Source organism: Rana temporaria, chromosome 8 (assembly GCF_905171775.1).
Source record: "Rana temporaria chromosome 8, aRanTem1.1, whole genome shotgun sequence".
Taxonomy (NCBI): Eukaryota; Metazoa; Chordata; class Amphibia; order Anura; family Ranidae; genus Rana; species Rana temporaria.
Window position 1 is genome coordinate 28,139,431 of NC_053496.1, and position 26,529 is coordinate 28,165,959.

The 26,529-nt window shown below is 43.9% G+C and overlaps 1 protein-coding gene across 3 annotated transcripts in view; it reads left to right on the forward strand.

Moving 5' to 3' along the window:
* Positions 1-26,529, forward strand: part of DHX32 (DEAH-box helicase 32 (putative)) — a 139,202-nt gene that overhangs the window by 8,246 nt on the left and 104,427 nt on the right. Inside the window, exons 2-3 of one of the 3 annotated variants that reach the window (XM_040361430.1) lie at positions 12,392-12,444; positions 19,884-20,287. The exons of 1 other annotated variant lie outside the window; for it this stretch is intronic. In XM_040361430.1, coding sequence (XP_040217364.1) covers positions 19,997-20,287 — 291 coding nt within the window. In that variant the 5' untranslated portion in view covers positions 12,392-12,444; positions 19,884-19,996. The remainder of the gene's footprint in view (positions 1-12,391; positions 12,445-19,883; positions 20,288-26,529) is intronic. One more of the 3 variants, XM_040361429.1, reaches the window with a different exon arrangement.

Genomic DNA, 26,529 nt, shown 5'->3' on the forward strand with positions numbered 1-26,529 from the left:
ATTTTTTTTTTATTTTTTAGCTACAAGTGAAGCCGCACCGGCTGATGTGGAACAGGTTGTGTTTATGTGGTGTGGCGGCGGCAGAGGGCTGTCATCATTTTCCTCTGTGATTCTTGCCCCTGCGGCTGGCTCATAAAAAGCAATAACATTCTAAATTCAAATCAAGTATTGAAAAGGCTTTTTGGGATTTTCAGAAAAAGATTATGGCTTTAGATTGTCTCTAGTTTCTTGGTCCCTGAGAATAGAAATAAGAGTAACAGGGGGGAAATGGCAGAAGAAATATTAAAGGTATCTATTTATTAAAGCAGCATTAAACCCACAACCAACAATTTAATATATTGCAGCTTACCAAATATTAGATGTAGTGGCTGCATTCGTTTTCTTTTCTTTGGCTTTTCTTCCTCTGGTGATCTGACCAGTAACACACCTTAGTGGAGATTTACTAAATCTAGTGCATAGTAACCAATCCGCTTCTAACTTCAGCTATGTTCAATTAAGCTTTGACAATGAGCTTCCGTTCACATCAGGGTGATTTGACATGTCAAATCGCTTGGCAAATCACAGCCTATTGCCGGCAACAGCACTGTCCCAATCAGTGTGACGCCGACTTTGCAGCACCACACCGATTCCCGAAAGTAGTTCCTGCTCTATTTTTAGCAACTTTGGGGGCGATTTCAATAGACATCTGTGCAGGAACCCGCACAGATGTCTTTCAAATCGCCCCCTGAAGTCGCACTGAAATGCGAGTTCATCTGAACGAGGGTTAAGGCTCCTTTTATACGGGGCAACATTTACCGAAGCGGATCTGCCTGCTCAGCGGCGATCAGTGGTGGCTGGCACAAACAAACTGAAAAAAAAACCATCAAATGCAGCCACTGTGCCCATCAAATGCAGCCACTGTGCCCATCAAATGCCGCTACTGTGCCCATCAAATGCTGCCAGTGTGCATCCCCCTTCTGCCCGGCACTTACCCTGTCTCGGTGGGGCAGCAGTATCCTCCACACTCCTCCACACTCCTCGATGTCTCCTCCTGTCCTCTCTTCCCATCCTCTGCTATGATTGGACGCCTAACAGGCGTCCAATCACAGCGCCTGTCGTTTCAGCCAATCAGGTGACAGCAGTGACCATAAATAGATTCATGCAATGCATGAATCTATCTATTGGTGATGGACAGGTGGCAGGAGAGAGGGGGCGGCACCCATGCACCCCTTATGGACGCACAACCACTGGCGGGGATCTCTCTGCTGAGCAGGCGGATGGCAGGTCCATGTAGGCTCCGCTTTGCAGAAAAGATACAGCACGCTTTTCTCTATTGCCTAGTACACACGATAGGATTTATCCGCGGATACGGTCCTCCGGACCGTTTCCGCGGATAAATCCTCTGAGGATTTTGATCCGATGGAGTGTACACACCATCGGATCGAAATCCGCGCCGAATTCCCATCGCGATGACGTGTCGCGCCGTCGCCGCGATGATGACACGGCAACGTGCGCGACGCTGTCATATAAGGAATTCCACGCATTCGTCGAATCATTACGACGCATGCGAGGGATGGGTTCGGACGGATCGATCTGGTGAGTCTGTACAGACCACCGTATCGATCCGCTGGAGCCGATTCCAGCGGATAGATTTCTTGGCATGCTAAGAAATTTTTATCCGCTGGAAATCGGTCGGCCCGAAATATATCCGCGGATAAATATCCACTGGATCGTACACACCAGCGGATCTATCCGCTGAAACCGATCCGCGGATCAATTTCAGCGGATCGATCCTCTTGTGTGTACGGGGCCTTAGGGGCAGTCGGATTGTCATCGGATCTGATGGATCGGACGGATAGCAAACGTATCCCTATTCTTCTGTTTTTAGTGGACCGGATCGGATGCTGGCGGATGACAGCGGACGCATGCACGCCTTCCATCTGCTGTCCCACAGAGAACAATGGGTGATCCGATTGGGTCCACCTGTCTGTTTTTTCAAGTGAACCCAATCGGTCCACTGGTGTGAAAGGAGCCTTAGCCACCGTTCTCATCAGCATGATTTGACAGGCCAAACCGAAGCCTATTGCCGGCGATAGGAGCATTCCAATCGGTGTGGCGCCACACCGATTTCCAAAATTGGCTCTTACACTACTTTTGGCGACTTCAAGGGCGATATCTATGGACATCTGTGCATAAACCCGCACAGATGTCTTTCAAGTCGCCCCCTAAGTCGGACGGAAATGCGGCTTTGAAATTGTGCGAGTTCAAATGAACTTGCATATTTCCAAAGTCGTGTTTAGTGTGAACGAGGGCTAAAACCTAGAAGCTGATTGGTTACTTTGCACGGCTGCACCAGACTCTGTGTGCACCAGTTTTAGTATATTTCCCCCCTTCACTATTAGTCCCCTTTTCAGATGGAGCGGGTCCATGCAAGCGGATCCGCCTGCTCAGCGGATGACAGGTCTGTGTCCGCTCGGTTTTGCAGAGGGCTGTGTCAGCCCTCGGTCCTCTATGGGGCGGTCGGATGGAAAAGGACTGTCTGTCCGTTTTTCATCCAATCCACTGGACAGATGGAGAACATATATGTCTATTTTTATCAAATTTTATCAGATCGTATGACCAGCAGGTGTCCACTTACTAATATCGCATAGTTGGCACAGCCCGCTGTGTACCAGGCTTTAAGCCTGCGTATTTGGAGGTCCAGTATTGTCAAACGTATTCTGGTAACTATATTTGATTAAATACATACTTATAATATGTAAAAAACGTATTAGGTATTAAAAGAGGGTTATCCAAGATACTTTGTTTTCTGGCCCTAGGATCTGTTTATCAGGCCAATGTGTTTCGCAGGCAGTCCAGCTTCATCAGGGCCTCAGATCTTATTAAAGACTCCTGTAACAATATACATAAACAAAAGCCAACAGTCCTTAGAGGGTATATTATTTATTTATATATATATATATATATATATATATATATATATATATATATATATATATTACAGTAGCTGCATCAGGTTCACTCTCCGGCTGGTGGCCCAGACTGGAGCAGTGTATTGTGGGGAGGGCAGATCATCACTTCACATACCTCTCCCCCCCTGCCTGAGACTCGGCACAGCTACAGGTATATGATTGATGGTTTCCTTGGTTGCCTGGAGATTTGAGCTTATCCGTTCTGTCCTATTTGTTTACCCCTGCGAGTTGGTGTTCGATGCAGATTCGGAGTGAGATCACCATACAGGCTTTACATAGCTTGCCTTCTGGTAAGCAGGAAATGTATGTGGCGGCGGTACACGCATGTTGGTGATGTCAATATTTAGTTTCACCTTCTATCATCTACTACCTATATTGTTAAGTGGTGGCCCACACCGAGTCTTCACATTCAATTATATGGACTTCTGGATAATTTTCATTCATCTAGTGGTGTATGTAATTATTTCACTGTCACTGGTTTATATTTTTTATTTTGAGCGCAGCTCCAAAACAACTAGTGTCCCTATAAATAAAAAGTATACAGTATGTGATGCAGAATTTGCAGTCAAGAGTCACAGGGGAAGAGAAGCAGGACGTACAGTGTATGCCCAAGGTACTTCGGTGTTGAAATTTGTGGCGTGTACGCCTAGGTCCTCAAGTGGTTAACATTTCTTGCATGTTAAAACCATTGCTGTCATCTGTGTCAAAGCAGGTGTGTTCAATGCTGTATCCTGGCCTGGGCCTTGTTGGCCTAGGGCAGCACTTTGAGAAGGGGCAGCACGGAAAGAGTCTCCGCCGGCTTGCGCCACACTGTTAGTGTAGCGTCACTCTTATGGGGCGGACTGGACTGAGAAACTGAATTAGTCTAGCACCCTCATAAAGCGGTCGCACTGCTTCTGGTATGTGGGTGGCCGGCATTCCGCAACTGTGGGGGGGTGCTGCTTCTAATTTTGACTGTCTTTTCATTCAGGACCACAAACCTTCCTCACTGTGCCATATGTTTTCTGCTGCACCATTGCCATGGTTATATCTTCTTAGTCCTCTTCATAAAATTATCAGAAATGTGTTGCCTATAGTTCTACTTCAAGCATGCTATTTTTTTTTTTCATTTTGGATAGAGTAAGGGAGGGTTATAGCCTCTGTCAGTTTATTTTTTACCATCCCTGTCCCATTGCAGAGATTTCCCTTCACTTCCTGCCTCATAGCCAAACCGGAAGTGAGAGGAAATCTATGCAAATTAAGGGAATTCATTCCCCCCCCCCCCCCCTAGGCCCCCAGGACTAGTGTCCCTACTCGAAAATTTCAGGGCGGGTCTTAAAAAGCAAGGGGTTTGGCCCTGACAGAAAGGGGTGTGTCATATTTAAATTAGGAGGTCACGAGTTTAGTCAGGCCTAGGGCAGCACAAAACCTAAATACACTACTGGGTGTGTTGACAAAAATGTTGGCACTGAAAAGTGCTCCCATTTTTTTTTTTTTTTTTTTTTTTTTTCGTTTAAACAATTCAGAGGTGTGTGTAGAGCTTTAGAACTGAGTGTTTTTGCAGGTAAGCTCGGATAAACTAAGATTTGTAGTCGCACAGTACCCAGTGAAAGTCGAGTCTATCGCATTTTTCTATCTATTCGTTTATTGATTTATCTAGCCCAATACTTTCATAGAAGTGTAAAATAATAGCTTGTTGTTTTCTATGTTAGTGGTGTTTTGTCTACCTGGGAAAGTAGAAGTCATAACTGTTACGGTGCTTACCCCGATATACTACTATAACTCTATTCCTTTCTTTAACTTGCTTGGTATTACATCTCAATTTAAAAGCTTTCCATCTTCCATCCACAAGCCTTAAAATTCAATTTAAACTGGCGACACGGTAATGGAAAAGCACAGGCTTTAATAAATCCTGGCCCATTTAAACTTCCAAAAGTGCGTGGAATATTGGGAAGTATGCACAGGCTTTTAAGAGTGCAGCAACCATTTAAAATTAATGCAGGGGCTTTGAAATATGTAAAAGTCTGAAATCTAGTGCTGGTGCCGTAAGGAGGCAAATGACCGTACGTGCCCTCGATCATCTGCAGCGCCGACGGGCGATACATTTTCGGCTTCAGGTTTCTCTCGGTTAAGTGAAAGTGAGATGTGAGTAATGACCTAATAGGGGTTTGTGTTGACTGGCAAATGTGGCGTGTTTTCAGCTCCTTTGATTCGACATCAGTTTGGAAAACTTCTGAGTTCCTTTACTTGACCTGCATTTTTCTTCCTTCTAGCCTATATTTGGCCTCCTTCACCAGACCTGCACTTGACCACCTCCTGACCTGCACTTCACCTCTTTCTGATCTGAATTTAACTTTTTTATTTTTCACTCTTTTTTATGAAGATCTCAAGTAACAACAAAATTAACATTCTAAATTGGCAAAATCAAGTACAATAAGGAACTGTCATCATAGTCAGTATATAGGAAAATTGCGACCTCAGCATAAATGAAGGGGGGGGGGGGGTTTAGCCAGTGTCCTATGGAAAGTCCATTAGTAGGTATGAGAAACTGTGCCAAGAGTGGTCAACTATGAAGAGTCTTTTATAGTATTACATGTTCGGCCATGTTCTAAGATGAGGTCAAAAGACAAATGGGCTTTGAATGAGACATCGTAGGCTCAGAGGAGTGGTCAAGCAGAACCTAACCACCCGGGCAGGTGATAACTATAATAGTTACTGTAACGGAATGGCCCGTGATACTCAGAGACTTTTGAAGGATGCGGGGTACTCCTGTGCCAGCTTCACTAATGACTCTTGGGTCATCCTATGTCCAATAGGGGCATAGGATGACTGAGAAATGATATCATGAATTACATGAGATGGGACAATAATGATAATTCATGTATTGCAGGATATCTTGAAATATTACAATTTGTTAATTCTGACCCCAACAGGTCAATAAGAGAGTGACTCATTCAATGTGGTACATAGACTGTTGAGGTGCTGATTAAGTCTACCTGGCTGTAGTGATAAAAGCTTGCTGTGATTGCATTCTATTGTCTATTGTGCTAATTAAGTCTGCCTCTCAAGAACCTTTTATTCTGTGAAGTTCTATTGATGATAATGTGTGTTGTGATTTGGCACCCTCTAAAGGTCAGACGTGTGACTTATGTTCACTAAAGGAATGTGGATTGTGTAGCAGGTGAGAATAGCTTTTCGCAGAGTCAGAAAGTCTGTCTAAGATGTGGATTGAGGGGGACTCGTTAGGAACACATTGTGTGATATTGTGGGTGGAGTGTGTCATTTGATTACTGCAGCATGCTTTCTAACTGTATATAAGAAAGCTGAGTTTACCATTAAAGTCTATCTGTTTGGAATCAGAGAACAGAACTGTGTCTCGTTATTCTGGGGAAAATCATATGGATCATGTCTGCTGGATTGTGGAGTGTTGGATAAGCTGTCTTGGGTTGGTGGAATGGAATATCGTAAACGGTGTTAACCCCTGACCGTTACAGTTGCAAACAAACTATAACAGATATATAGGTGAGTAGACACAATGGCATCAACCAATAGGCTTATACATCTATCATAAGATCATCAAAACATTTTTTTGGGATCAGCATCATATCCTAAATAACTTGTCCCATATAGAACTTGGACAGAAACCTTAAATTGGGTATAGAGGTTCAACTAGGTGAGGGAAATTTGAGAAAGTAAAATAGTGGGGATATGCCCATCCAGGAATCCACCAGGCCATCAATCCAGTGCCAACTTTAAGTGTCCGGTACCTGCAAGTAAGAAAGCCAGGGGGTCCATACCTTTTTCAGAGATTATTTATCCCATAGAACACAAACATTTTTTTTCCTGTAGCATAATCCAAGTTAACTTTTGCTTCATTAAAGCTAAGTCATTCGCTTGGCTTTTTGAAGCAGTAGTGATGGCAAATTTTTAGCCGTCAGAAACCTATAATAGATTAAAGTCTGTGGGGATATCTGGATATTTTCCACGGGTTCACTGAGCAGAGCAATCTGAGGGTCTTTAGTAACATTAACCATAGTGACCAAGTATATTAAGAAATTAACCTGTATACAGAAATGACAGACGTTAGGGCAGAGTATGAAGAGCGGATCCCACCTGACCACAACCCCTGAAACACAGGAGGGTGACATGCCCGGGTACGTTTTTTAGAAAGGTGTTCAGGTGGCAAGTACCATCTCGCAAGCACATTGTACCCTGCCTCAATCAGGGAAACATTCATAATGCCATTGTGTATGCACGTGGTCCAGTTTTGCCAATCCTCCTCCTCTGAGGCAATGCCTAAGTTCCTCTCCCCAGCAGTTTTATAAGGAAGTTTTGGCAACCTGGAAACCAAGGCTTTGCTCAACATAAAGATGCAACCACGATGAAGAGTCTCCTGTATAGATCTGTTTTCAAACAGTGTTTGAACTGCAAGATCGGGACTTTTTCTCTGCAAAGTGTTTTTGTTGTAGTTGTAAATTTTCTGAGGGGAGCATCTCTAAATCCTGTACGAAATACAAGGGGGTGGTAGTAAAATATCCTATACGGTAAAGCCCCTTGGTCATCCACCAACTAAAATGAGTAGGTGACATACCTGAGGGTTATTAAAAAGGGGTGCAACAGGAGTGTGTGGCGAGCAGAGAGGCCATTGTCTACAGGTTGATTCCCATGGGCCAATAGAATGGCAAAGTGTGGGGCACTTACAGTGTTTTGAGGGAAGCCAAAGCACCAAGTCTGTAAGCAGTGGGGAGCAAGCTTGGGCTTCTATAGACATTCAGTCAGGCCTGTAATAGTTATAGTGTAGTTGACATAATAGTGTAAGTTTTGTTGCACCATAATATTTTAGAAAATCTGGGACCCCAATCCACCTAGATCTTTGGGTGCATACATTGTAGTCTGGGCCAACCTACTGCCCTTGGCACCCCAAACAAAAATGTTCAATTTTATTTGGAACTGAATTGGTATTGAGATAAGTAAAGTTCTGAAATGATGTTGTATTTTAGGCAATATTCTTATTTTTACGGATACAATTCTACCCATCCAAGACAGGTCACATAAGGCTGCATTCACATCTGAGCGACAGCCGCGTTCGCGTGTAGCGGCGTATTTTGCCGCGAGTACAAAACTTTCACTTTTTTTTTTTTTTCTCAAAGTCTTCCCATTGCTGTCAATGGGAAAACGCCTATGTCGCCTGAAAAAAAGGGTCCGGGACTTTTTTTCAGGCGACAGGCGTTCGGGGGCGTTGAGATGTGAACCATCTCCATAGACAGCAATGGGAATTCTCCCCTCGAGCGACAGAAGCGTCCGGCGTCGGGCGTTTTGTCGCTCAGGTGTGAATGGGGTCCAAGACCACATGCTCCAGTAACTTAGTAAATAGCGCCGGGTAATTTGACCTGCATTTGGCCCCCTTTTTGTCCTGCATTTGTGTGTAACAGAAGTGAATGTCGGACCCTTGCCCTTCTCACCAACTCATGACAAAGGACACACCGAGCTGTCATTTACTTTACAATGCCACTCTCAACTTTGCACAAAGATTTTCCAACTGGCAGGACCCAATCTAGGCACCAGCAGCCTGAGAGTGATTGTCACTGGGTTAAGTTAATTAGGCAATTAACCCTTTAAACTCCCCCCTGACACAGGCCCAAAAGCTATCGACCCTTCACAATATTAACAAGAACAGCTCTGAAAAAAATACATCTGTACACACACTGTTACCACAGACAGGTATATTCAGAGGTTTAATGTATACAGTAGCGCTCTTCAAGAAACAGGGATTCGCTTAGCTAGCATTAAATGCCCAAAAAACTGTTTTAACACTTTTCAAAATAAAGTTTAATAATAAAAAGTTAAAATCGGTGCAAATAAAATATTTACAGAAAAAGGATGTTACAAAGAAATAGAGACAATATAACCACAAATCAATAAAAAGGTGGTTGGAAAGGGAAATATACTTGCAGTGTCCTCTGCGGTTAGCATAGTTCAGTTGACTTGACAGTTGTTCCTGGGTTGATGGTGCCTGGGAGCTGTCAAACTGTCCTGGCTTCTCCCATTTCTTTGGGATCAAAGTGGTGTTGACAAAGACCATCTCGCCAATAATTTGGTCTAAGGGGGGGGGGGGTTACTGATTACATTTGACCATGTCTCAGATCCAATGTTTAACAAGTAGTCATATCTCTGAATATTTACAGTTTTCTAACCAGCAGAATATTGTCCAATACAATATTGTCCAGAATGTTGTCCAATATAGTGAAATTCGCTTCAAAATACATATAAATATGACAGGTTTCAGATGTCTACTTTTATCTAGGAAGGACAATGTGTACCAGTGGTTCCCCATATGGTCTGACATAGGGGTGCCCGGACTTAAAATGTTACAAATTAGCTGAGGAAAGTAAATCTCTTCATTCTGCCTGTGCTATAAAAGTAATGAATTATGCTGAAGTTTTAGAGTTATAACTGCTAACCTATTTGATATGATATGTGTATTGCCCATCCCATCTAACTAAGCTATTTACGACCGTTATCTGTTCTCTGAATTGCTCGGCTTGCGAGGGTGATCATTTTATTAGAGTTTCCAGATGGGAATGTGGATTGGTTAATGGAAAGGGTGTCTGATCAATGCACTAATAATTTCCTGGCATTAGTTAAACTTGTGTATTGTAAAACCGAAAGAAAAAGATGGGGGACAAGGTCACTGTGGTTATGCCCTTCACATGACAACATAGCTGAGACCTGAACAAAATGACTGCTAAACACACAGCTAGTTGTGGGCCCAGTACGCATGACCATTACACTGTGGACTTTACTCAGCTCTGCCTTATTATTTAAACTGCATACTACAGGTTCCCCTAGGTTTTTAGAGTTCCCGGGCAAACCCTACAGAGACCGATTATTATTTTTTTTTTCTAAACTGATGCCAGTCCTTGAAATGCCTAGGCTTCGTTTCTAGCTGTGACCTAGCTGAGCAACAGGTTTACTTAAAAAAAAAAAAAAAAAAAAGGTATGATCATCCGATCAACGTAGAACCAACAGTCATTGCACCCATGCTCTTTTGGGGTGATCTAGGTCTTTCGTATATATCACTAGAGACATCCAGCTGACAAAGCCGTTGTTGAATTTAAGGTCATTGGGACTGTGCAACCGTGAAAGACAGCTGGCAATGAAACCGCTAATTGCCCTTGAGTTTTGTCTTCGTTGTAGTCTCGTCGGAATTCGTGCGTAGAGCAGTACAACAAAGACATTGACATCTGTTCAGACCTCCGTTCAGCCTGTGCGCGCTGCCCATCCCTCTACACTGACCTCTCACTCAATAGAAGCCAAATTACCTCTGAGATGGATTAGAAAGAGATGGCGAGAGATGTGAATGGAAAACCGATAAAAGGCTGCGTATGACTGGGCGTGCGTGTGGCTCTGCTTCCTTGTTCCGAACGGGGTTAGCATCTTTAGTGTTTACTTTATCATTAATGGCTGATAAAGACAGACAGATCCTGCCGAGCACTCAAAAAGCATCTAGGCAATCTGCTCATGCAGATTGCTATGTCTCTGGGACATGCCATGATGTCTTTTCCCAGCTCGGCTAATGGTACGATGCTGCGCAAATGCGATCAAGGGACCGCTCCATTTTCTGGAATGATTAGTTCGTAATTAAAGAAAATCTGATATTACTCTCCCTCTTGTCAGCTTAAACCCAAACTGCAGACAAACGGCCTTAAATAAAACCGAGATAAAATACATACCGGTATATGGGAGCTGTTTTACCTATCAAGGAATTTGTATTTTTAAATCCATCCAGCCCTGAGAACACAGCTCTGCCAAACAGCCGAGCCAGTCTAGGGACCTGACTTTTCTCTGCTGCAGGTAAAGAGGAACTTTACCCTCACGAAGTTCCTGAGCCTGTGACCTTTGCTGCTGTTTCTGATGGATAAATGTACTTACAAGTCCAGTGGATCCAGTGTTGTCCTCTTCTCCCGCACCATTCTCTTACTCCAGGGCCCATCCCACACTAACATCTTCTTGTACGTGATCTGGAGCCGGTTCTGCAGCCAGACCCCTGATGATGCGGTGTCCAGTGGATCTTCCCGCATTGCTGGAAGCTTGCAACCTCCAGGGACCTTATCCCTAGGAGGTTGCAGGATTAGAGGTGTAACGGAATGACCCGTGACACCCAGAGACTTTTGAAGGATGGGGGGTACTCATGTGCCAGCGTCACTAATGATTTTTGGGTCTAGGGTCACCCTGTGCCCCTTTTGGGCATAGGGTGACTGATAACTGATAATTCATATTGCAGGATATCTTGAGATATTACAAGTGGTTATTCTGACCCCACCAGGTCAGTGGAGTGTTTTCATTCAATGTGAGGACACATGCTTTTGAGATGTTAATTGGGGCTGCTCCTAGAAATTCCATTGTGAGATGCTAACTAAGTCGGAAAGGTCAGATGTCTCCTTTCAGGGGTAGGGAATTAGCATGTAAATTTTGTTTAGGAAAGGAATGTGTTTTGTGTTAGAGGTGAGGGGAACTTGTCAAGCTGTAGTAATTAACCCCTCTAATGCGGAGACGGGACGTCTGTGGGATGATTAGTAATTGGCCCATCTGAATGTGTACTGAAGCCCCATTGTGTGATATTGGGGGTGGAGAGTTTCTTTGTCCTTGTGATTAACGTTAACATGCTTGTACTGTATATAAGAAAGCTAAGATACCATTAAAAGTGCTCATACATTTTGAAACCAGTAACCGAGCTTGTCAGTCTCATTATTCTGGGAAATGTAATGGATCGTGCCTGTCGGATTGTGGAGTGTCAGATAAGCTGGCGTGGGCGATGGAATGGGAACATCGTAAACGGTGGTTGCCTTATTCCTCCCCTAGGTGAGAATGGAGGCAGGGGTGGGTGTACTGTGAGTTAAAGCAGAATTAAACTCTGCTTTTAAAAAAATAATAATAATCCCCCAAGAGTATGCACCACTTATTAGAAAACGATTGCAGACTTCCAGTACCTGTCAAATGATGTCCTCCAGCTCTCCGCTGTCAGTGTTCTCATGGGCCCTTCCATATTCTCCTAGTCTTCCTTCTGGTGTGTTCAACTACTTCAGTGGCCTGGCTGTGATGTCACTCCCAAATGCACCTAAGAGTCGCATAATTACGAAACGGGGGGGGGGGGGCGCCGTAAATGTTCATTGAGCCGCACATGCGCATTACCTCTGACAGGCAGGGAGAGGCATCCATGATAGGAGAGAACAATAGGATGTCTTCTGTCATAAAAACCCTACCTAATAATATATATATATTTTTTTCCTTAGAAATATTTTATTTTAATTAAATTATATTTTATGCTGTGGAGGGGGGTGATTGGTATGGTGGATGGTGGAAAGTGTATTTTGTTAGTGGAGTGGTGTGCTTTAATTTGTACAACTAGTTTTTGAATCACCTCCAACCTGTTTCTTGCTCTCTCTCTCGCCCTCCCCTAGTCAAAGCTCTGCAGTACTGAGGATTGCAATGACCGATAGCAGGTTATATTCAGGTACTTTATAGTTTCTTTGATAAATACACCAAATGGCATATTTTTTTTTTTTTTTTACTTGGTATCCAGCATCAAAGTATATGTGAACCTTTACCTTTGTAAATCAACCCATTCAGTTTAAAATATAAATAAAAGTCAAAACCATTTGTGTATCCACTTGACCTCTGGAAAATTCTCTCCCCCTTCATGACCAGGCCACGTTTTATAATACGGCACTGTGTTATTTTAACTGACAATTGCACAGTCATGCAACACTGTACCCAAATATAATAAGTATTTATTTCCCACAAATTAAGCTTTTTTTTTTATTTTCTTTTTTTTATTATTATTATTATTATTATTTAATGCTAGTAATGGCAGCGATCAGCGACTTATAGCGGGACTGCAATATTGCAGCAGACAGACACTAACTGACACTTTGTGGGGACCAGTGATACTAATACAGTGATTGGTGCTAAAAATATGCACTGTCGCTGTACTAATGACACTGGCTGGGAAGGGGTTAAACATCTAGGCCAACCAAAGGATTAAATATGTGCCTAGCCAGTGTTTTTTATCGTACTGTACTGTGTGGTGCTTTTACTAAGCGATGGGGCTTTGCTTTGCAGTTAAAGAAAATCCTTCACCCATCCCTGTCAGAATGGAGCTCTGCCTTGTTTACATAGGTATAGCTCCATTCTGTGGGTTTTCTCGACAATCGGCGGGTGCCGGCAGACATCCATTTTCCGGCACCCACTGATTAGCTTTTGCTGTAAGCAGAAACAAAGGAAAATCTCATACATTCCATGCAAAAATTGACTTGACAAACCTTCTCAAAATTGTAAAATAATTGCATTCCAAGTTTGTGATGCTCCTGTAATTTGTAATTCAACTCGCCTGTATCAATTAACAGGTGCTGACAATATAGAAATCACACCGGCAGCCAGTTAAAATGGTGAAATATTGACTCCACCTTTCTGTTGTGTGTCTCTGTGCGCCACATGGAGAAGTGAAAGAACAGAAAATAATTGTCTGAGGATCTGAGAACATTGTTGAAAAGCATGAACAATCTCCAGTAATATTAAAGCCTTGTTTTTAAAAATCAACTTTAATGTTCCTGTGTTCACTGTGTGCAACATTGTCAAGAAGTTTACAGCACATGGCACTGTAGCTAAGAGACGAAGAGAAAAATTTATCAGAGTTTGCCTAAACTTACATAAGGAAGCCAAAATCCTTTTGGGAGTATGTGCTCTGGACAGATGAAACAAAATTACAGTGGAACCTTGGATTACGAGCATAATCCGTTCCAGGAGAATGCTCGTAATCCAAAGCACTCTCATATCAAAGCGAGTTCCCCCATAGAAGTCAATGGAAACTAAAATAATTTGTTCCGCATTGACTTCTATGGCATGCAATACCGCATGTGGCCAGGGGTGGGGGGGCGTTGGAGAGTCTCGGAAAGGCTCGGGGACAGCTCGGCTGAACTCGGGTATTTCCGAATGGCTCCGGCGCCCCCCACCTTAGTCCAAATGTGGTATTGCACACCGGTGTGGCTTGAATCCTGCTTGTATTGCGAGACAACACTCGCAAACTGAGTCAGGATTTAAAAAAAAAAAAACGTGCTTGTATTGCGGAACTCTCATTAACCACGTTACTCGCAATCCGAGGTTTCACTGTACAGATTTTTGGTAAAGACCATCTCTCTACTGTTTTCAGAAATGAGGACTTTAACGAAAAGAATACAGTTCCTACAGTCAAACATGGTGAAAGTTCACTGATGTTTTGAGGTTGATTTGCTGCTTTGGCACTAGATGTCTGGATCGTGTGCTTGGAATTATGAAATCTGAAGACCACCAAAGAATTCTGGGGTGCAATGTAGAGCCCAGTGTTAGAACGTTGGTTCTCCGTCAGAGCTCATGGGTCTTACAGCAGGATAATGACCCAAAGTACATGTCAAAAAGCACCCAGAAATGGTTTAAGACAAAGCGCTGGAAAGAACTGAACTGGCCAGCAATGAGTCCAGATCTAAATCCCATAGAGCACCTGTGGAGAAATCTCAAAACCGCAGTTGGGGAGGAAAATAACCTTTCCAATCTGAGAGACTTGGCCTGGAGCAGTTGTCGAAAGAAAAGTGATCCAAAATTCCAATAGAGCGGTGTAAAGAAACTTATCGATTGCAGGGCGTGATTGATTTCAGTTATTTTTTTTCAAGGGTTGTGCTGCCAAATATTTACCACCTGAGCCCCGGGCCATTGTCAAATGACAGCTACACGGTGGCTCTGAAAATCCAACAGGACGTCATATGACGTCCTGGATTCCTCCGGCCACTGGGGGGCATGCACAGGCGGCGGCGCCCGCCCGGCACGTCCCCGAGATGCCGATGCGCGTGCCTGGCGGTCGCGATGTCCGCCAGGTACCCGCGATCGGTGGTTACACGGAAAAGGACGTGGATCTGTGTGTGTAAACACAGAGCTCCACGTCCTGTCAGGGGAGAGAGGAGACCGATCTGTGTCCCTTGTACATAGGGACACAGCATCGGTCACCTCCCCCAGTCACCCCCCTCCCCCCACAGTTAGAACACAATAGAGGTACACATTTAATCCCTTCCTCACCCCCTAGTGTTAACCCCTTCAATGCCAGTCACATTTATACAGTAATTAGTGCATATTTATAGCACTGATCGCTGTATAAATGTGAATGGCGCCAAAAATGTGTCAAAAGTGTCCGATGTCTCCGCCATAATGTCGCAGTCCCAATAAAAAAAACGCAGATCGCCGCCATTACTAGTTAAAAAATAAAAATAAAAAATAATAATAATAATTCTGTCCCATATTTTGTAAGCGCTTATTGCGATTTTTTTTTTTTTTTTTAACCAAAAATATGTAGAAGAAAACGTATCGACCTAAACTGAGAAAAAACAATTTTTAAAAAGAAAATTGGGCTACTTATTATAGCAACAAGTAAAAAATATTGAATTTTTTTTCCAAAAATGTTGCTGTTTTTGTTTATAGCGCAAAAAATAAAAACCACAGAGGTGATCAAATACCACCAAAAGAAAGCTCTATTTGTGGGGAAAAAAGGGCGTCAATTTTGTTTGGGAGCCACGTCGCATGACCGCGCAATTGTCAGTTAAAGTGACGCAATGCCAGAAGCTGAAATTTCACCTGGGCAGGAGGGGGGTATATGTGCCCAGGGTGGGGGGGGGGGGTCAGCAGAAGTCTTGGCCATTTGGGGAACAGGCAGGCTGAGCTCACAGCACAGCCATAAAACTGACCACACTGGGATAAATGTGCTCTCATGCCTAGCATGGCTAGTTTTCAATAGGAAAGCAGGGAGACTAGCAGGATCACCAGGTATTTCACACAAAAGAAACCATACAAGGAGAACAGGATACTTTTAACACGCGTACATGGTACAAGTTACACATATCAGGATAATTAAATGTTAGGGTAACATATCCTTTAAGCCTCTAATTCTTTGTACTATACTAGTGACAGGTCAGAGGGATATACCGTTTTCTATGGAAATCTGCTAAACTAGTAAAAAATAAAGTAAACAAAACCATGTCAGTGTCACCATCTTGCCTTTCTCTTGAGCCAGCTGGAAGCAGAGAAACATGAGAGGCATTGGTATCTCTACTATACTTTCCTGACTTGGCAGCATAGAGGGGGAGTCATTGCAATGGGAGGGGTAAGACTTTCACCTTGGTAAAAAAGATTTGGAAGGTGTCTTTTATAAAGCACATATGCATTGGACGGAGGAAAGGGAAATGCTTTCCATGAGCTTTTTGGATCTAATAAGATAACTGGATACTTCCATTTTGATATTTTGCAGCTTTTTAAAAACTCTCTATGGGAAGTTTTCCATTCTTGCAAGTACTTGCTAAATCAAAATTTAAATTTTGCAAGCACAAAATGAACTCTATAATGGGCTTGTTGGGATGGATAAATTAAGTGCAATAGTGGGGCTGATGCACTTGCCTTGCCCTGAGGAAACTGCTACTAAAGGTTCCTTCCAGTGCTTGCCATTGGAGGGAAACCAAGGCCAAAACCTGCCAACTCTACAACTGAATTGAATACGAGTTGTGACTTTAGGAAAGAGAGTGCCGGTGCATACACATTGCAGGTAGGATTACCAGGCATCGTTTTATTAAACTCTATACATTTTAATAAAAGTTTTTAACTTTTTTAAACTTCAGGAAGATGTACGATGGCATATTGTGTTTAACAACTTGTCGACCGTGCTATAGTTGAATGACGACTACAGCGCGGCTGGCCAGTTCTAAGATGGCGTCATTTGACGTTTTCCTATGATTGTGCTCGTTGTGGGCTCTGCAATCGCTGTGCCTTTAGGACACAGTCAGAGCTCGAGTCCTGCGGGAACGCAGGACTTTGCAGGACTAGCTGAGCCGCCCGAGCCGATCAGAGTCCAGCCTGGCCTGTATGAGGTATGCGACACCCTCCTCCTCTGTGGCGTTGCTAGCGGGGGTTGCAGGTCGCACCCGGGTAACACCAAGGCGGTGGTGGGGGGGGGAGCGTGAAGAGATGACAGTGCGTGCAGTGCAGGCTTAACTGTGCTCGATGGCAGATGAACATGGCATGCACATCGGTACACAGTAACAGATCACTGCCGAAGTCAGACCCTGCACAGAGCTGCAGCAAAGTGCCGAGTGCTGGAACGATCCCTCAGCAAAGTAGATATCCGTTCCACTTCCACTGCACCCGACAGATAATTTCTAGTCCCCGCCTCTGACATGATGTCATTCAGAGGCTGGACAGGAAGAGAGAGAGGCACCGCGAGGGAACGCAGGGGTCAAGTCCTTGGGGAAAAAAGTGTGGGAACTCCCACCCAAGATCCACTCCTCCACCAAATAAAAAAAAAATTATACGCTCATATGCATAAATACTAAACCGCATGTTTTTTTTTTTATTATTCAATATACCTTCGTAATGCTTTATGTTACTGGCCGCTTCCTGTATATGGATTCATCGGGTAGTGTGCGGGTATTCCGTCACTTCCTCGATGCCGCAATGTCTGTCAAAATCCATCGGTCCGTTTTCATCGGATGAACCGATCATGTGTACGTGGCATGAGTGTAATGCCACGTACACACGATCCGAATATTGTTCGACACCCACTAACACACAGTTCCTCTCTCTATCTGCAAAGTAGAGAGTGTCCTGACGCTCCTGCTCGCCCCCTCCCCCCTCCCTCCCCCTCAAGAGGCTTTCTCCACACCAGGGAGAAAGCCTCACATTACGGTGTGTAGTTACAGACAGAAGAACAAGAAGTGAGGATTTCTCAGAAGAAATAAGGACACTTAAAAGCAAAATGGAAGGATGAGGTAAGTGAAGGAGGACTGCACTAAGGTAAAGGAAGCTATTTAGGGAATTTTTTTTTTTTTCCTTTTACGACCCCTTTAAAGTAGCGCAGAGCTGAATATAAAAAAAATTGCCTGGTCACGAAAGGGGGTAAAACATTCTGGAGATCATGTGGTTAAAGAAGGTTCCTTACTTGCCATCATAAAATGAAGTGTATACTTCAAACATTCAGTTGTATGCAAAAGAAAAACTAATTTTTTTTTTTCCAAGTTCCCCTATTCAGGATTGGTTATTTGAAGTTATCGCTGTTGTAAATCAGGTCCAGGATCACCTGACTGTAATGCCCTGTACATACGATCGGTTCGTCTGATGAAAACGGGACCATTTGCATCGGACGAACCGATCATGTGTGGGCCCCATCGTTTTTTTTCCCATCTGTGAAAAAAAATAGAACCGGTTTTAAAATCTTCTGATGGTTAAAAAAACGATAGAAAAAAACGATCGCCTGTGGGGAAATCCATCCGTCATAAATCCACGCATGCTCAGAATCAAGTTGACGCATGCTCGGAAGCATTGAACTTAGTTTTTCTCTGCACGTCGTTGTGTTTTACGTCACCGCGTCGGATTTTTAACTGATGGTGTGTAGGCAAGACTGATGAAAGTCAGCTTCATCGGATATCTGATGAAAAAATCCATCGGTCTGTTTTTATCGATCGTGTGTACATGGCATGAGTGTAATGCCACGTACACACGATCCGAATATTGTACGAAAAATGTCGTCCGGAGCTGCGGTGGCTCAACGCGATTGGCACTGCGCTGACAAGCCATTCACCTCTGCAGCTAGGGGTTCGGGTCTCGGCTACATGTGAATTGAGTTTGGTGGTCTCAGCCCGGCTCCCGGTGGGTGTGCTATGCGAGGTAAGCCTGCGCTTAGTACGCCCACCCCCCTCCCAATAAAACCCCCACACTTGCACGCACTAGAAATTGGATTAACATGCACGCACTTTGACCACGCGGTCTCTAAAAAGAGAGGCGAAGGACTAACGGGGCTGGTTGAGCGGGCTAGATCCTCTCGCTCCCTTATAGGGAGTCCCTCTGCCCCGTTGGGCTTCAAAGCGGAGCAGGTAGGGCGGGCTGTGTGGGAGGATCCCCTCACACACCCGCCATTGCCACCCGGGGCATGGAGAAAGGTGGCAGATTGCCTCTGGGGGAGGCCTGCCTACTCCCAACTCCTGCAGTCCAGCTCCTCTCTCGAGTACACGCACAAAATACACTTAAAAAAAAAAGAAAAATGTCGTCCGAGGAAGAATCGTCCCATAATCGGATCGTTAGTACAAAGCTGGACGAGCCGATCATTTTAGTTCATCCGATATTATTTTATCGGACATGCATGAAAATTTTCCTCGTACGATACCAGATCGTACGATTTTCGTTTGGTCAGTACAGTTGTCGTCCGAAATTACAACACATGACATCACTTCCGATTTTTTTTTTCTGTCGTACGAGAATTTTTGTGACTTTAGTAACCTTTTCAATTTCGACTAGTAATCGAAAAAAGTCAGACGATCTGTCGTGCGATTTTCGGATCGTGTGTACGTGGCATTAGTAAATGAGATCCAAGTGTGTTTGCACCGTGTATTATACAGTTGTCTTCTCTTTTTGGCTGTAGATTCTCCTGATCTTTTACTCTTTATTTACACTAAAATGACAGAAAAGTACAGTGTACTCTTTTTGTTGAATGACTTCCAGCAAACATTATTTGCTCTAACTCTTTCCGTTTGTTCCGTCCCATAGCTCTGATGAGCTGTGACCAGCAGATGTAATTTGGTGGCTTGTAACGCTTTGCTCTCCCTGTCCTTTCACTCCCTCCAGTGCAGGGTAAGCTCCATTGTTGTGGGATTAGGTCACCACATGACCCGTCTTGCACTCGCAATCACTTCACTCCCATAGCTTTGTATTCATAGTCAATCAGGATACAGACACGTGTACTGGGGCCGGCCTGCACTCTGCTTAATCATTGTCTGTACAAAGCAGTTAGGGGAAAAACAAAGTGTTTATAGGCAGCCTTGGCTGATGTTTAACCAGAGTTTCCTTAAGCATGCAATTCTAACAATGTTCATGAACTGGATTTGTTGACAGTGCGGAGCAATCTCTATCACATCGGCTGTTGAAGTCCAACGTTGCAACTTTGTGGATGAGATTAGCGCAGAAGCGTCTGGATTCATGGGAAACCCCCTTTCTTCTGTCCGGTAATGGCTGTCGTGCCTGGAACACCACCAGGAGCCGAGGACTTCCTAGCTGTTTCCCCAGGGAAGAGTTTTCTTCTTGATGAATCTGACCCAAGCGATGTGGATGAAGGCCTGCTCGATGACTTGGAGCTAAACCCCTTTGACGGTTTGCCGTACTCGTCGCGGTTTTACGAGCTCTTGAAACAGAGGGAAAAGCTTCCCATTTGGAAAACCAAATATGTCTTCCTGGAGAGTTTGGTGCGGAACCAAATTGTGGTGGTGTCTGGAGGAGCCAAGTGCGGAAAAAGTTCACAAGTAAGTTTGCTGGTTGTTAATGCTTCGCTTCTACAGCTTACAGTTTAGAGCACAAAAGAAAAGTTGTCAAGAGTTATCAGATGAATCTTAAATCGAATACTTTGAAAATTGAAAAATGGTAAACTCGTTGGCGCACATCTTGACCGATGGTGGACAAGGATGCTGTGCAGGCGCCCAAAATATTCCTTATCAACCGATGACATCATTGGTTGTTTGGATGCCAGCGATTAGAAAGTTGTAATGGTGCACAATGAAAATCTGTGGTTTTGTTTAAAGCGGTGGTTCACCCTCATTACCAACATTCTAGCATTACATTAAGCATAGTAGCGCGAGCTACAGTATGCCTTTATTTATTTTTTTAGCCCCGTACTCACTGTTTAATCCTATAGTGAAGATTCCGACTCCCCGTGGGGAATGGGCGTTCCTATCCAGAGGGAAGATGATTGACGGCCGGCTATGACACGTCACGCTCCCCGAAGATGGCCGGAGTAGGTCTCGGCTCTTCATGGCGATATACGGCGCCTGCGCACAGACTATGCGCAGGCGCCGTGAAGAGCCAAGTCCTATTTCGGCTATTTCCGGAGAAGCGTGACGCGCCAGAGCCGGCCGTCAATCATCTTCCCTCTGGATAGGAACACCCATTCCCCACGGGGAGTCGGAATCTTCACTATAGGATTAAACAGTGAGTACGGGGCAAAAAAAATAAATAAAGGCATACTGTAGCTTGCGCTACCATGCTTAATTTAATGCTAGAAAAAAAAATTATAGGGTGAACCCCCTCTTTAACTAAAAGACAGGCTTCATTCACTCTTTGGCTTGTATACAATTTTTGGCCATTTTTAGGCATTCTGCCAAGACACCTCCTGAAAAACCTGAAGGCACTCCAGAGGCTGTGCTAGAGATTACCCTGAAGCCTCCAGGGATGCATGACATGAATATCCCAGGAGACTTTGAGCAGAGGGGACTATACTTTCTACCAGGGATCCTCAAACTACGGCCCTCCAGCTGTTGTAGAACTACACATCCCATGAGGCATTGTAACACACTGACATTCACAGACATGACTAGGCATGATGGGAATTTTAGTTCCTGAACAACTGGAGGGCCATAGTTTGAAGACCCATGCTTCTACCTAGGAGAGAAAGTCAGAAGTGCAGGGCCAGGTCTTGCAAAAATGGGTTTTTAAGAAAAAAAATATGTTTTTTTTTCAATGTCTGATTTGTATAACAAGAGGGAAGAGAAGAAAAGGTATGTACAGTGCATAAAGAGGGTGAAAGTCCACTTTAAAGCTTTTTGGGGGTTATAAGTACACAATGGAATACACATGCGCATCATATATAGTTGATTAGAAGACAACGTGGATCAATTACAGTGTTCCAATGAGGCACATGTGTACGTTTAATCAGTTGGCGTTTGACAAAACCTAATGGGAAGAGCATGAGTTAAGGCTCAGGCTGGGTTCACACTATTGCGAATTGGATTTAGCTTTCCCTGCATCCAATCCGCATAGCAGGAGATTGTGATTGGCTCTCAATGGAGCCGGTTCACACATCTCTGGAGCAGCTCCGGTTTGAATTGCACAGGAGTCCTGTGCGTCTTCTGGTGCATGTCAGGTTCAAATTCAGCCAAACATTTGGGCTGAAATTGGTTCTTAAACTGTGAATGGAGACGCACGGACTTCTGCAGTGAGCCGCTCCATGCAGCAGTGTGAACCCGGCCTCAAGTGGTTTTTCTGCAGCCTTTGGGGTGTAAGGGGGCCCAGGGCAGGCAGGACAAAGGTTGTTTGTTGGAGGGGGTGTAGACCAGGTAGGGATGGTAGAGAGGTTAAAAACGAAAAAGAAGAAGTGTAAAAAAATAAGAAAAGGAATTTTGGGTAAAAAGGATAGCGGTTGTGCACAGAGGACCAGGTTTCTGAATAATAAAAGGTCAAGCGTTTAATGAGTTGCAAACGGGTAGTGTGTTACCCAGGGGTCCTGTATGTAATGGAATTTGGATAGTCTGTCACTATCAGTGGTGGACAGCATGTTATATAACATAAATTGATGCATATGCAATTTAAAATCTGATGTCCAGGCTTAGCCTTGGTTCATGCAAGGTGCGACTTCAAAGTGGTGCGGTTTTGGTCCTATTTAAGTGCGACTTCAATGCGATTTCTGACAATTTTAATGTACTGTGATTTGGCTATGATTTTGGGCCAGCGTTCATCGCGATTGATGTTGGATTTACTTTGGAGTCCTCTTCAACACGGGGACAAGGCGGTTTGGGGGGATCCCCTCTTACCCCAAAGCCCCCCCCAATGTTCAGGGCATGTGTCCTGATATTGTTTAGGAGGGGAGGGAGGGCGCTCCCTCGTCCTTGGCCTACCAGGCTGCATGGTCGGATAAGGGTCTGGTATGGATTTTGGAAGGGACCCCATGCCAATTTTGTTCTTTGAATGTTGGCATGGCGTTCCCCTAAAATCCACACCAGATCTGAAATGCCTGGTATGGATGGGGGGGGGGGGTTTGTTTCATCTTTCAATTTGCCAGCAATTCTGTTTACATTCATATTTCAGTGTCAAACCCGTTATTTTTGTTTTGTCAACAAAAGCAAGGACGGGTTAAAAATAATCCCTTGTCGGACTGCCTGCTGGATTGTGTAGAAATCTTCTCCCCACTGCTGCCACATTTTCTTGGAGCCCCCCCCATGCAATTTCGCTCTCCACCCCAACATCCCAAAACACACACATATAGACCTCTCTAAAAAAGTTAATAATGTAAACATAAAGAGCTGGTCCATAAAAAGGTCCTTAGTTTGATCTGTAATACGTACTCTCCAATTGTTGTAATAGAGGACCCCCCTCTCCTCCATCAATACACAAAACCCTTCCCCCATATTGCACCCATCATTACACAGGACCCCTCCCCAAAACTTCCTCATTACATAGGACCCCCTCCCCTATACTACCTGATCATTACACATGACCCCTCTCCTCCGTGCTACCCCCGTAATTGCACAGGACCCCCCTCCTCCATGCTACCCCCATCATTACATAGGACCCCCTCCCACAATTATGCCTCCTTTATTACACAGGACCCTCCTCTCCCATACTACCCCAATCATCACACAGGACTCCCTCACCTCCTTCAACAGACCCCTGCATTGGACAGCAATGACTGGGCCCAGAGAAGCTGCCCCTTTTGTCCCTCATTAAAGACGGCCCTGCTTACTGTGTTCTTCTGCCTCCTTGTAATGTCCTCCTCCTCTCACTTCACAGTTTGTTCCAAAAAAAGAGAGAACTTTAGTTTCAGTCATGTGCATTGCTCTATGCACATTACAAATCCCAAAGTCCATGGTCCATCTTGGGAGTGAGAAAGAGAGAGGGTGGCTACATTCCTACATACAGCGGGATCATGGAGAACGAACGTAGCCACCCGATAATTTGGAGATATGGAGGAGGCTGAGAGCAATAGAAGGGACTTTTCCGAGTTCAGAATACATACTTGAATAGATTATTTTAAACCAGAGCTTAGCGTCACTTTAAAGCTTTATGTATCCAGCAGAAAATGCTGCTTTTATCTGTGTATCATTATTCTAATTGGTCACCTATAATAACCTATGAATGTATATATTTAGAAGGGTAAACAGAACAGGTTATTGCTTGTGAATCATGCAAGGCGATGTTGCGTGATGTCATATAAGATTGCAAAGTTTACAATATGGACCCTTTGCATGCTTAAAAACCTAAGTGTTATTTCACTGTTTTCTTACACAACATTCTTTTATCTATGTTACAGGTTTGTATGTGTAAGGCCAGTACGGGGTTTTGCATACATAGACTGTTTATGTAGGTAATTGTATCCTATCAATAGTTAACTATGCGTTAACACTATGTGTTAAAGAAGAATTCCAGGTATGAATATTTTTACAGTTGCATAACATATGGTATTACAGCTACCATCACTTTACCCCCACCCAACTAATTCCCCGTTGCCCAAAAACAAACCACCGGACACAGATTTTTTGGGTTGAAAATGCCATAGCATCCATTTATTAAAAAACCAATCCAAAATTGCAACATTTTAAAAATTTCAATTTTATTATCAAATTTTTAACAACAATCCTAATCAGTGCCGGCCCAAGACATTGTGCTGCCTGGGACCAAGAATGAAACGCTGCCCCCCCCCCCCCGAAAAAAAATCACGCCAACCAAAAGGCCCCCACATTCATTATTTTATATCATGATAACTAAAGGGGACCTCTCATGGCTCTATACATGTATAAAGGAGTATAAAGAGGACCTGTCATTGCTCTATACATGTATAGGAGTATAAAGAGGACCTGTCATGGCTCTATACATGTATATAGAGGACCTGTCATTACTCTTTACATGTAAAGGAATATCAAGAGGACCTGCCATGGCTCTATAAATGTATATAGGAGTATAAAGAGTACTTGACATGGCTCTATACATGTATAAAGGAGTATAACGAGGGCATGTCATGGCTCTATAGATGTATAAAGAGGACCTGTCATTGCTCTATACATGTATAGGAGTATAAAGAGAACCTGTCATGGCTCTATACATGTATATAGAGGACCTGTCAAGACTCTTTACATGTAAAGGAATATCAAGAGGACCTGTCATGGCTCTATACATGTATATAGGAGTATAAAGAGGACCTGTCGTGGCTCTATACATGTATAAAGGAGTATAACGAGGGCCTGTCATGGCTCTATACATGTATCCAGGAGTATAAAGGGACCTGTGAATTGCAGGCGGCCACAATGTCTTTTGCGCAAACTAATCAATGTACGCTAATTGTGTTTTTTTTTTTTTGGTACCAAAAATATGTAGAAGAATACATATTGGCCTTAACTGAAGAAAATAGTTTATTTTTCTAAATTTTGGGGATATTTATTATAGCAAAAATGTTTGATATATATTTATAGCAAAAAAAATAGAAACCGCACAGGTGATCAAATATCACCAAAAGAAAGCTCTATTTGTGGGAAAAAAAGGACATCAATTTTATTTGGGTAGCGGAACGGGCTGGCGGGCATCAGTATGCTGCCCCCCTAAAAGTGCTGCCTGGTACCCATGGTACCACCCGGTCCCATCATAGGGCCGGCCCTGATCCTAATAAAGACTGACCTATTTTCAGATCTAGGGTCTTTGAAGGCACATTGATTATACCCGCTGTATCCACTCCAATTCGACTTCAATTCCCTCACCTGCAACTGCACCGACTCGAGGACAATTTAATTATCCATGATGCAGCCACACAACCATTGGTATCTTACTGCCTTATCTTAAATATGGAAGGTACACCCATACCTGCGATGGGCCCAACCATTATTGTCCAAATTTTGACCACTATCTCCCACCTTCGAAGACCCTTAAGACACCTGCCAGCTGCTAACATGAATGCAATAAATTCTATCAGAACTCATAACTTGGTGTCGATGAGCCTCCGCTGTCAAACCCATAACTCCTCAGTACCGAAACCAATCGTGAAATAAGACCCATATAAACAAATAGGGGGGATTAAGTCCAAAGCTAGCTTAAAATTGATGGGAGGGAGAAGTTCTTCTGTCCCTATTCCTTCTCCAACTGACCATGCGGCAAGTGACCACCCTACTAAAACCACCATGGCCACACCCTGCCCCACCTCTGCACTATCCAATCAGGTAAGACCCCCTGTAACCTTGAAACCTATCAACTTTTTAACCCAATTTGTATCCCAGCCTAACTGCAAACCTAGTCATGTAGGACTTCCATTTAAGCTGCGCCTCCAGCTCCAGGCCTATCTTTGTCCAGCTTGGACCAATGTAACTATTGTAGCACTCCTGCAGGAGCCTGCAGATTAAAGTGTTACTAAACCCACAACAGTAAAATCAGTCCGTATATGCAGTAAAGAATGCTTGTTACCCTCACTGTGGAACCTAAGGGGTTAATCCTGCGCATTGTGTAAAAAGGCTGTTTGATACTGTCTTCTCTGATCCTCCCCTTCCACAGTCCCCAAACCATCTCCTGATAGAACGGAGTCTTGGGGGCAAATTGCACATGCTCATGTATTGCTAGAGTTTTTTTTTTTCCTTGGGAGGGTGCATGTGATCAGCACAGGGCCAATCAGCACTGTCCAGATAAGAGGGTCAGGGGTCCTGAAGACTCAAAAGGACAGTCATAGGAGAATTAAAACTCCTCCTACAAGCTTTAACCAGACACTGATAGAAGTCACAAGACTGCTATATATTGCCGA